The 12,693-nt window shown below is 38.8% G+C and overlaps 1 protein-coding gene across 1 annotated transcript; it reads right to left on the bottom strand.

Annotated features, from left to right (window-relative positions):
* Positions 1 to 9,868: 9,868 nt before the first annotated feature.
* Positions 9,869 to 11,959, bottom strand: LOC101309405 (putative pre-mRNA-splicing factor ATP-dependent RNA helicase DHX16-like). Its single transcript, XM_004308635.1, has one exon. The coding sequence runs from the start codon at positions 11,957 to 11,959 to the stop codon at positions 9,869 to 9,871; it is 2,091 nt and encodes a 696-aa protein (XP_004308683.1).
* Positions 11,960 to 12,693: the final 734 nt, after the last annotated feature.

Genomic DNA, 12,693 nt, shown 5'->3' with positions numbered 1-12,693 from the left:
CAAAGTACTGTGGAATGCACTCATGGAGCGTTTCTCGAAACGTTCATATAACTCTACTTGTTGAGTTATTAGTTAAGTGGATTGCTTACCACCTTAATTGACTACATATTGTCGATGATCTTTTGTGGCATCATGATCCATAATTTTTAGCGGATTCGATCATCATCAAGTTCTCTAGGTCCTCCAAGTTGGTGTGGAATTACCAACGAGACTTGATTTTGATCATACAAACAGGAATTGTATATACGCTAATGTGATAAACTTATTTGAGATTATCCCCTAATGTGGGGACAACAATATGGGTCATGGCAACGGCAGAAAACGTCGTGCCAATGTCTAGAAAAGAGGGGGAGGTGTTGCCGGCTCTAATAGCGACACTCCCGGTCTAGACACCATTTTGTCAAAATTACTCACGTCAGCTCATGACATTAATGTAACCGTTGTGGATCTTCGGATCACTGGTTCAAGATTGTCAAACTCCTTTAAATTGTGAATGCATACAAAAAGGTATGGAAAATCAATATGAGAACGAGAACGTCATCCTCATGATCGCCAATATCAAAGATTCAGATCCTGCTCTAGCTACCCATGACTTTGACGTCATCGGCTAGACATTGATTTTCGTTCCAAGCTTTATGTACTAAGGCGTTGTATCGACGTCCTTTGTCTATTTGAGACCTCGATGTACTCACATCAGCAATAATGAATGCCTTGAGAATTTTTTCGAAGTGAAACTATTCTCCTCTTATGGTTCATATTGATTTACAATCAAGATGTACACTTACATCCCTTAGAAACATGACATATTGTGCCGATTTTGGTCCCTTCCTTTGAAGGTGACTCATGGCACTGCATCCTTAAGGAGGATCGCCCACGTGTTTCCGGTTAAGTCTTCTACCCTATAGCTGATTTTTTATCATCAATTGTTCAATTAGGCTCATCCAAGCTCAGTGTGATGTTTTAGAATTGTCCGAAATTAAGGAGATAGTGGTTTTAAGTGTGTCTCGCACTACCGACCCTCCACGGACATGCCTAGTCATACTGACTTGGAGTTACCGAAAGCTTTTGATTTTGGATCCCCCTACGCTATTAAACCAATTTCCGTCTTGCAAAAGATGTTGAAGACTTATCAAAGCTGGAAAATTATCATCATGATCAGATCCTCTAGGTCCTGTGAGTTAGTTTATGTTCATGTCAGGGAGCTTTTGCTAACTAGTCATGAAGTTTACGACCTTAGAACGATCGAAAGGACTTGGTTTTGATCATACACACGTCACTTTTGGCTAAGGCAAAAGCCTACACGCCACCTGCAAGCTTCACAGCTTCGCACATGCCAAATCTGCGAAAAACAGCAATCTGTCCCTTCTGGACAGTCAACTTCGTTTGAGCTTTGTGAACAGCTCCGGACGAACCAGACAGTGAGCTTTATATTATTGGAAAGCTCTATGAGTCTAGTTTTCAGAACTTTTCACGGTTCGTCCATATCTATTTTAACGAAGAAGTTATGGCTGTTTTAGTGCGCAAAGGTCTTTCTGCGCGGAAATTTTTATGCACTCTCGGGATTGCAGCTTTTCGTAGCTTCTTTCAATCCTTCTAGATGGTTCAAGTAGAACTATTTACTCGCCTATCTACTCCTTGTAGTTATGTCTCATAGAGACATTGAGTGCTTCGCAGACAGTGGAACTATCCACAACATTCTAAGGAACCATGTTGAGCTTTAAAGACATTCATGCTAATGGTTTTCATTTGAAAACACATTGTGAGAATGAACAAGAATTCTTTTGTGTATACCTCCTCATGAATGCGAATTGAAGCGCATCTTGGAGAAATTCATGAGTCAATCTAGTGAACTGTATGTCACTACGATTCGAATATCGAATCCCATGTTGTCGCCAAACATGATATTTAGGACACCGACTCATATAGGCTTTGGTTTGACCAAATTGGTCAACCTGGAAGAGATATAATGGTCCAAATTTTGAGAAATTCTCATGGACATCCATTCTTCCGCTCAAAACGAAGACATTCGAGATCTATCATCACCATGAAGCATGGTGGTGACCCGGGGGACATTGACGTCACCCGAACACAACTCCAACTTCCTGGAGGTCGTCCGGTCAATTCCTCAAGCAATTGAGGTGCACCGGCCTTTCCTCGATGTCGCATTGGCCCCCTGCAATGCTCATTGCTCGTTTTGAAACCCTATTCTTTAGCTAAATAAGGAGTGAGACCCTCCTACGCTAAATAACACAAAAGTGAACATTCTATTCTTACATCAAACTATGTAGATAGATAAAACCAACTTGCGGATACCTTTTTATGCTTTATGGTGTTGGTTGACGTGTTAACACACTGGTCACGTGTTACACTATTATCTACTGCTTCTACTGCTTATACTGCTTATACTTCTACGGGCTCACTACCCATTCTTTAAAGAAGTTCATCGGGATGTAAGTTGAAGTGTTCTGTACCCCATGTTCACACACAATACGGTCTCACCGAGGCTACGACCAAGCAACTTTAGCTTGTCGCTCGAACATTATTGATGCGCACCACTCTTTCTATCGCGTCTTGGGGCTATGCAATATTTGCATGCAGCTTTACTATTCATCTACGACCTACCATCATTGAATTTTGTTGTACTACAGCTCGTGACTGTGTACCAGGATTGACACGAAATTGCAATCCTTGAGCTCGCAGGATTGAAACGGATCTCCAATCCTTGAGCTCGGCTAGATGTTATTTCTAGGTGCCAAATCGCATTGCCACTGCGTACAATGATGGGTCATTTGAGATGAATAAGTTTAGGTTGGATATGAACCTCCACCTATAATCCGCATATGTAGGAACCTTGTCAGGCGATCTCATTCACCGCTAAATTGCGGATTGTCACTTTGATGAGACAATATTCCCGCCGTTAGGGGAAGATAAGAACACAAGTGTTCAAGTGGAACGACGTGAATTGTCGTGGTTTGTCCCCACTAAGTCTCATCTTGATCCCAAATGCTTATAGTGTTAAAGTGACGAGATCACATGCTGCAAATATGTCTGCAAGGATTGATGTCCTACAAAAGTACATGGCGCGACCAAAAAGTGTTGGTCTTGATGCCATCACCATGGATGGTGATATGGTGACGCCATATAGTGGCAAAATTAGTGTCACAAGGCCGTGTGGCTCCCTAAAATGAGGGAGGCCCTTAGGTTCGATATTGTCTTGCACTAGAAAGAAAGCGAGCTTGGCACAACCTGATCCATTGATCAGTGATACTCAAATCCGTCTCATGAAGTCTGAATTGTGATTATCGTTGGGGGACGCCTCAATGTCAAATCCAATCCATATAGAGATCTCTACAAGTATTACACTAGTGTACATGAGGACGTGAGATAATGAGTCTACTATCGAACCACCCTTCGTTGATGGATATCAACTTAGTTGATTGGCCTAATGGAAAGATACGATCCAGCATTAACAAAGAGATAGGTCCTTGGACAGGTGATGCCGACACCGCAAGCTAAACCCTATCAATTATGCCATTGTTAGATAGCGTAGTGAGAGTAAGAGCTTAGACTCACCTTATGGCGCAAGGTCTTTCACTAACACGCACTGGGATCAACTACGATGAGATATGCTCTCGTAATGGATGTCATTGAACTCCACTACTTTGTCAGTTTGGTAGTTTCCGAATAACTGAACATGCAGCCTATGAATGTGGTCATAATAACATCTCTATGGGATTATAGATATACATGAAGATCTTAAATGGACTTCATTCACCCGAATCAAGTGGCTCCAAACCACAGGAGCATGCGTTTGCTAAATGTATTGAAACGCACATGGACTCTACTTGATTTGGAAGGGATATGGTGAATTATGCCTTTGCGTGTTCATTCCGGAATTACATGGACTCTTGATGGATCAAGAGATGCCAATATGTATCAACATCCGAAGAAATAGATCTTGGTAAGACACGGTCTCGATAAGACACTCAATGATTGTATTGATGATAATTTTCCATCAATCGGCTTAGGCGCTCTATAACTAGTGAGGCCTACATATACTCCCATGATTAGTCAAGGTCTTTGCTCTAAAGAGAGATCCGTTGTTTTGTCTAAAGCAAGATGACAAATATGTGTTAAGAGATGGAGTTCCCATCTAAGTACAATAAGACGCATCAATGTACTCAACACAATACGAAAGACTTGACATCTCATTCGCTATGAAAAGTTGTAAAGCTAAGTGTAGCTATGCGCCCACGCAACGCCAATGTAATGGCAGTAACTCCTTTTTCAATACTTAATGGTATGAAAGGTTGAGGCTTATTCTATCCCTACATAAGAAAGACACATCAAAAGCGAAATCAGAATCTGCCAAGTTTTGTAGGTCAACTTCCACGGGACCTATAGGAAATCTCACTCACTAGAAAATGGTGAAATTAGTACCATTGGAAAGGTCTATGTGTCTACTTTCCAGAGACACCAACCATTTGATCATACCTATCATATTGAGTGAGTTATGGCCATTTTCGTAAAGTAGGACGAATCTGTCTGAGAATCTGATTTTGGCAAAACAGTCAACTTCGACGGGACTTTGTGAACAGCTCCTGATGAACCAGAATGTGTGTAATATACGGTTGGAAAGCTAAATGAGTATAGTTTCCAAAACCGTTTACGGTTCGTTCATATGTATTTCCTAGAGGAAGTTACGACTGTTCTAGTAATTGAAGGTCATGCTGCGCGGAATCTGATTTCCTGCACGAACTTATGTTTTGAGTTCACAAGCGACCTTCTCCTCAAGATCTAAGTGTAAAATATCATTTGAGGACAATACGGCATGATTTAGTTAATCATTGCCCAATGCCACATTTGAAGACATGTTAAAAAGCATTGACATGCTAAGTTGTTGAAACTTCCGTGATTAGTAATAATCAGGAAGAGCCCTATGATTGATGTAAAGATCAGGGGGGGTGCGAACTTCAGGGGGAGTCTAGCACATAAATACATGTCACTATCAAATGTGAAGGGTGCGTTGTACTATTTTTCTCCTACGATCAAGGTTCAGTTTTTCTCCCACAGGGTTTTTGTGACTTGACTAGGTTTTTGACGAGGCAATAAATCAGCACCATCGGCATATCAGCGCGCGGCACAAGGGGGAGTGTTCTAGGATATTCTCTATGTGTGTCTTGGCCTTATGCCAATAGGATATGTAGTTAGACTAGATCTATGTATTCATATCTTTACCATATTGGTATTGTGTAATTCCCTATATAAAGGGCACCTATCAATGAATAAGATGATGATTCTCTTGCTATCTCTTTGTCTCTACACTTTATCCTTCATCAAATACTGATTTTATTCGTTCTTTTTCTTTTCTCTTTTTTCTTTTCATTTTTATCAAACTTTTGTTTTACTTCTTTCTGTTTTTTTTTGATAAAAATCAGAGATTTATTTCTAACTACAATGTATAAAAAGTTATTTCTAGCATTTTCTCTTCCGTGCTTCTATTCACAATTTCATAGTAACAAAATTGGTATTTGGACCTATCATTCTTTCTCAATCATGATTGATATTGATCGATTATATAAAATTATAAATTAACACACACACGAAGGAAAATATTTTCTAAAGCTTCGAGTAACACATTCTATTTTGGTCAACATTTCACGTTTCCCCTTTTATTGGGTTGAACAAATCCACTTTTATGGTCAATATTTCTAGAAGTATAACAAGTCATTTTTTTAACCATGCCTCCTATTTGATGGTATCAGCAAGTAAGCTCGGTATTTTCAATAAGGAGTGTGGTGCTTTCTAAGCTTTAGTTGAACCTTCTAACTTTAGATGAAGCACATCTGATAAGTAAGTTTGGATTCCTACATTATTATTGGGAGACATACTATTGGATATTGGCTGCTTCACAATACTCCTCCAAATTATGAGTGCTAGATTTTTTTGGTAAGATTATTGGAATATCGGAACACAATAATGACAAATATAATTGTTATAGTTTTTTTTTAGGAGAATAAGCTTGTGTGTGTTGTTATATGTCTAATAATTTTTTTTATTACGTCACCACTATTTCAAAGCAAATAAAGTTTTTATAAAGAACAGATAATTTCATTGATTTATCCACAGCCAGAAAGCGCTTGCATCATATGAGCAGCATTGTTTATTAGCTAGTATTTGTTAGAATACATGTACTTTCTAGAAATTTTTGATATTATTTCGTGACTTCTTCTAGATGTTTATGATAATCAAGGGTTTAGGACAATTCATTAATGAATGCTTCAGGCAACCTCACGAACCCTTTATTTAAAAAATAAAAAAGAGGGACTACTCTAGGACTAGAAAGTTGCCCGCGTGTTGCAGCGAGTTGTATAGCAGATATGCACATTATACTACGAAACTTCGTGTTATAAAGTTAAGGATAAAAGTTATAAATGGTCCTCGTGGTTTGAAGTCATGGTTATGTTTGCCACTGTGGTTTAAAAATAATTACTTTTGGTCCTCATGTTTTATATATCGACTAATCATAGTCCAATAATAACATTTTAGTTAACGCCGTTAGTAAGGTTCACACACTGACATCATATGATGAGATAATTATGTCTTATACATTTCTTATCAAACAGAAAAAATTAAAGTTAAATAGAATTATAAAGAAAATGAAAAAGCAAATTACTAAGAATAAGGAAGAACTCCCAAAGCTAGGCATAATTGCCATGGGCCCATGGCGTATTAAAAGAATTTCTTTCTTCGTCTTATCCTTATTTTTTTGTCTTATTGATCAAATTAATCTCCCTAATTCTCACTTCCTCATCATAATAGTTTTGACCCTTTTACAAATTGCCAAAGTTTTGTATGCAATTGATGGAGAAGAAGAATATCGAATACTAGAATCATCAAACCATGCCATATAAAATTTTAAATCTAATGCCATTTTTGCAATTTGATAGATGAAGAATGGTTTTAAATTTTACATCTAATCGCACCAAGGGTTGAGTTCCAATGCAAATATCTGGGATAAATCATGCCGCCGATTAACTTTATTTTGATTGTGGGTGTTAGAATTTATGGTTATTTTCATTCATTATTTTCTGGACAAATTGCCTCAACATGTGACGTGCACATGTGTGCCTCATTAACGGTGTAGATAAAATGTTATCATTTGACTATAATTAGTCGATATACAAAACACGAGGACCAAAATTAATCATTTTTAAATCACGCTAACGAACGTAACCATGACCCCGAACCACAAGGACCATTTATAACTTTTACCCTAAAATTAATACAAGATATAAGACTAGAGGAAACCGATTCCGGGTGATGACTTGAATTGAAAATTTAGATATAAGCCAGTTTTGTTCTCAATAAATTGATATAAGGCAGTTTGATTTTACAAGTATGAACATCAAAATAGTTAGTACAACGATCAAATAAGCTTCCTGATCATTTTAGTATGCAGTGATCATTTCATTGTTAAACTACATAGTGGCAGCCATCAAAATAGTTTGAGTGTTCAAAAAAATATGTTACACATTTTGCTGGACCAAATTTGGCTCCTCCACTTCTATCTATACAAAAAGTGGCAAATGCAGCTGCAACTACAGCTAGGGGTTACTTAATCCTCCATGTCACTTGCACGACATTAGGCAATTAAGTGGGCAGAGGTGTTACATGTCCATAGAGGTTATTCAAAAAGCTGCTACCTCCATTTAAACATATGCACAATGTGGCAAAAAGCTGTTCCTCCATTTCTATGGAGGTTGTTCAAAAAGTACGTAGTTTCTATGAGGCTACCTCATTGTTCCTTACTTATGTTTGGTGCCTTGTGGTTGTCTTCTCAGTTTAGCGCTGTAGCTATGTGCAAAAGCTGTGTCATTGAGTGCTGGAAGTTGGGAAAGGACTAGGTGTCCATGAATGGCCTTGCAGCCATGAACTATCTACTAGCGTAGCAAGTTGGTTTGCCTGAACAAGAACATTTGTGGTCTGGCCTGGTGCAATTAGTATCATATGAGATGTAAATGGTTTGGCACAGACTACATCGACCTTTACCATTGTCAACTTATGGCCAACGATTACAAAGAATAGCTCATCATTGAGTGCAGGCGTGCAACATTGATGATCCGTAGTTAGTCATTCCTTGTTAAACCTCCATTGCAAAGGTATCTGAGATAGCAAAAATGAGAACTTACAATGCAAAATTTCATATTGAAGGTGTAAACAGTTGTGCTATAGAAAGATGTTGATTTCATATACAAACTTATCGTGTTTATTCTTCTTGAATGTTTGGTTCACAATTAAAGTGGTAATATAGCATGGATGGGACTTACGTTTCTCAAAGCATGGAAAGTGTGCCTTGGCTTGGCTTCCCAGATTCCAATCTGTTAACAATCCTCTTCAACATCATTCCTCCGCCATTCTCCGATACTATTTACAAAACAAAACAAAAAAGCAGCAAATAGATATGAGAGCTAACAATAAGTCAATGGCTTAAATTCACCTAAGATTAGTTTCCCTATAAGGCTGAGGCAAGGAAAGCCAGTCCCTTGTTTGGGCACAATGAAAAATGCTTCATAGATAGTGGCTCTCAGCCAAATGATGTGAGCATGCCACCATAGAATTCCTCTTTGTCATGTGCTTGTTATATTGTAGGTGTCACTGCTCTTGTCTTGGTCATGCATTATTGCTTTAGACTGTGGAAAATGAATCCACCATGTCTAATTAACAGATATAGGGACTCGTACTATCATAATATGTTACACTCAACTTGATATTCAAAATCTACAAATGAGTTGACATTAATTTGTACGTACTGTGCACAATTGGTAACATTAACTAGAATTTTATCGCCTTCTCTAGCGCAGATTGTAGTTCAGGGAACATCCCATTTACTGTAACAATTGGCTTAGAATGGCACAGCCAGCTCGCATTCTTCACTTGGATCTGCAAATAAATGAATTACATGTTCATTTTTGTTAAAATTCTAAGCAAATGCAGTAGAGGAAGCCCAAATATTCCCGAAATTCTCACATCAAACTAGTATGTATCTTTGGCAATGGAAAAGAACCCAAGTAAACATGAGAAGAAGTAAGGAAGCCAACATAATTAGTTGTTGCTTTTTGCCGTTCTTATTTTCTTTTTGTATATTTGTTCTCATTTGTTAGTGAAAAATGAATTAGTGATAACAAGTAAGATGCATGGTTGGTTAGCAGAAGGAGGCAGTTGCTGAGAGGCACAATGCCAAAGAAGCAGGCTAGATGGAGCAAAAGAAGTCATAGTCGTATTGGATCTCAGAGTACTGTCAATATTGTCAAATACCCCTAACCACGTATGCATGATCATGGCTTTGCCAGCAGTTTTCTGACATTTCATATATGAATTCTAAAGGATGTTCATTGTTGCAAAATCAAAACCAGTAAATCAACTGCATCTCAGTTTCTAAAACCACTTGTTCTTGCAAGATGTTCACTCACTTGAGTAAAAGGAGGAGGATCAACTATCAAGAGGTTGGCTGAAGGGTTAGGTTCCCAGCTAGCTACTGTCAGCTTGCAAATTTTAATTTACATATGTCAACGTGCTTTCCTATGAGAAACGGCCCATTGCAAATATGGTCTGACGAACTCAACATCATCCAAAGCACTGAAAACATGCACCAAAAAGATAAGCAATTAGCATAAGGATTGGTTTGAAGATATTAACTGAAGAACTACTAGTGAACTGATTATAGTCTAAACCGAACCAGATGATAAATAACAGTCTAAAGTCTAAACCCAACCAAAAGAAAAACAACACACACATACAGAGTGATTCCTTTCCTTGAGAATCAATAGAAAAGTATTACATTTGAGAGGGAGGCTAGGCATATTTTTTAAACCACATCCAGTGCATATTCTAGCCGGTAATAATGTGGAGCTAATTCAACCAACCATTCTGGCTTGATCTCTGTTACCTGTCTCATATATTCTCCGGTTGTGGGCACCAAATCATGATACACAACCCATCTCGGGAGCACTTGTGCCATCCCTGAGTTGGGATGTATTCGGATACTTGGTGAATCTGGCTCTTTGACTGTTCTATAAGATCTATTGATTTGCTGCTTTGCAGAATGAGGTAAGAAACCGGAGGTAATAGCCTTCTTTATAGACTCCAAATTATCTCGATTTGAGGTGAGCTTGATTCCGACCTTCTCCAACAACTGGTCAAGCTTATCCCGAACGTATCTTGCTCTCCTCATGCTCCTAACTCGTATGTAGTTTTCATGACACCACTGTGTTGAGTAATTTGTCTCTTCCCATGCATTGTAAACTTTAAGCAATGCAATGTGATCCCCCACGATCTCAGATTGAAAATGCAATCGTGCATTGTCGGCATCAACAGCTTTGTCCCGTGGTTGGCAAAAGACTGAAGCATCACCGGAGGAAAGCATGGCAACAATAGAAATCACCTCAGCTGAGCATTTGTACTCGATTGAAGCAACTAACGCCCTGGACAACATATGATGCAAAGGGATGTCCGCCATCTGTACACCAACCCAAGTAAGCTCACCTTCAGTATTTGTAGCACCTAGTATAAGTAACACCTCTGAGGCTTTTGTTAATGCTTCAGCAGGTGGAGGGTCAATAAACTCAAACTGTGATAAATTAACCCCGAGATGCAGAAGCCTAAGAACAACGTTTGCAAGGTTAGTCCATTGAATTTCTGGCACTGTGATTTCACTAAAATCTTTGTCATACGTACAATCAGTATATAAACAGAAGCACTTGGCAGGTGCCATTCGATTTCCCCTTTCACTTACCAGCATCCTTTGCAATGCAGTTGCCTTTGAAATGCGAGCGACTTGCATTAACTCCATCCCAGTTCTTGGATTATAACACTTCCTCTTGCAAAACCCTGGGTCAATGACGTATTTTACCCTATCGATAGCCACTGTGGAAAAGAAAACCTTCCTGGCCCCTTGAGGTGTGGGCTTAAAAACTTTTGCTTGAAGCTCAACATGTAAGTATTCATGTACTGGGCAGATAATCAGCTCTTCGGCTAAGCCAGCTCTTAGCTTGAGTTCTTCTTCTGCTGTTTCAATCTCTTCATGATCGGTGAGGAAGACCAAGATATCTCCCCCAGTTGGTTCTGTTGCATGGATTCGAAGTACAGTGTCTATGGCTACATCCAAGTAATCTGCTACTGGTGCCTTTATGTATTCAATTGTGTGACCATTACTCATTCGTATTGGGATTTTGAAAATAGGAACTTTATTAAAAAAACCACTCAGCTTTTCAACATGATCAGTAGTTCCGGTGCAGATGATTACCTTAAGTTTGGTTCTAAACCGAATAATATCCTTTAATAATCCAAGTAGGATATCAGTTGAGAGTGTTCTCTCACCGGCACCATCCACCATCAACACGCTATAGCTTATCAAATCTGGTTCACGATAGAGTTGATGCAACAACATTTCATCTGTCGTATATTTCAAAACAGTCTTTTCAGATGTGCAATCCTCAAAAGAAATGGAATATCCCACCTCGTGCCCGAGCTCGACACCCACTTCTTTAGAAACTCTGGAAGCAGCACTCATAGCAACAACCCCATGCGGCTGTGTGCATCCAATTTTCCCTTCTTTGCCATATCCAGTCTCGAGTAAATATTGGGGTATCTGTGTAGTAATCCCGCACCCAATTTGGCCACAAATAATAACAACCTGATTGCGTTGAACAATGTCGAGCAATGCATCACGATAACGGTATATCTGTAGTGATTTTCTATCCTCCTGGAGCTTCTCGAGTTGTTGCAATTGCTCATCATCCTCGGGCCAAGTTGTTATACTTCTAACTTGATCTTTCTGTTGTGAAGGAATCTCTTCATCAACATCTTGACTCCAAGCCTCACTACGACGCCTTTTCTTATTGGGATCTGATTTATTGGGCTCAGAACCAATCTGCAGAGAAGACGAAGATGATGACATCTTGAATCGAGAATGGGGATTAGTACGAGCCTAGGTTGCAGGAAATTCTCTGACACAAAATAAGATAGAAACATAAGAAACAAAGAAACAAGTGTAATCATATCATATCTCGAGTCACCATGGTTACTTATTACTCACATCTCAAACAAATATAACAAAAGAAGGAAGAACAAGAATGTCTTGGGAATAGAAGCTTCTCATTGGTTACAATAAAAATAGGAACAAGAGGCACATGCAAATGCGAAAGAAATCAATAATGGGTAGTATCAACTATCCAAGTTCCAGACTATAGATAGAAAGAAAACATACCTTCACACAAACTCGCAACCAAGCTTTGCAGATCAGTTGCCAATAAATACAATGGATGTATAAAGCGAAGAAAAAATTGGGGCGATATAGCAACACCCTGCAAAACATAAACATACCATAATTTTAGGCATGTAATAACAACTTGCGAAAGAAGATAATCCTATACCTACACAAGGATCTACAATTGAGAGACTTACTTGAACAAACTCCGCCTGAGACTAGTGAGAACCAGATTGATATTTGATCGCTTGTGCTTGATTTACACAAATTTCTCTCTGGAAGATGCGTGATGCAGCTTCGTCGCGTCTATATTCTCAGGTGGTTTTTTTTTTTTTCACATCTCTGCTATTATTTAAGTGTGGAGAACTACCAGGATGTTGAGATGTATAACCGTTATTTTTAGGTGATCATGATTCATGAGTCCA

Source organism: Fragaria vesca, linkage group LG7 (assembly GCF_000184155.1).
Source record: "Fragaria vesca subsp. vesca linkage group LG7, FraVesHawaii_1.0, whole genome shotgun sequence".
Lineage (NCBI taxonomy): Eukaryota > Viridiplantae > Streptophyta > Magnoliopsida > Rosales > Rosaceae > Fragaria > Fragaria vesca.
The sequence above is the reverse complement of the archived record's forward strand: the minus strand, read 5'-3'. Positions and strand labels throughout refer to the sequence as shown.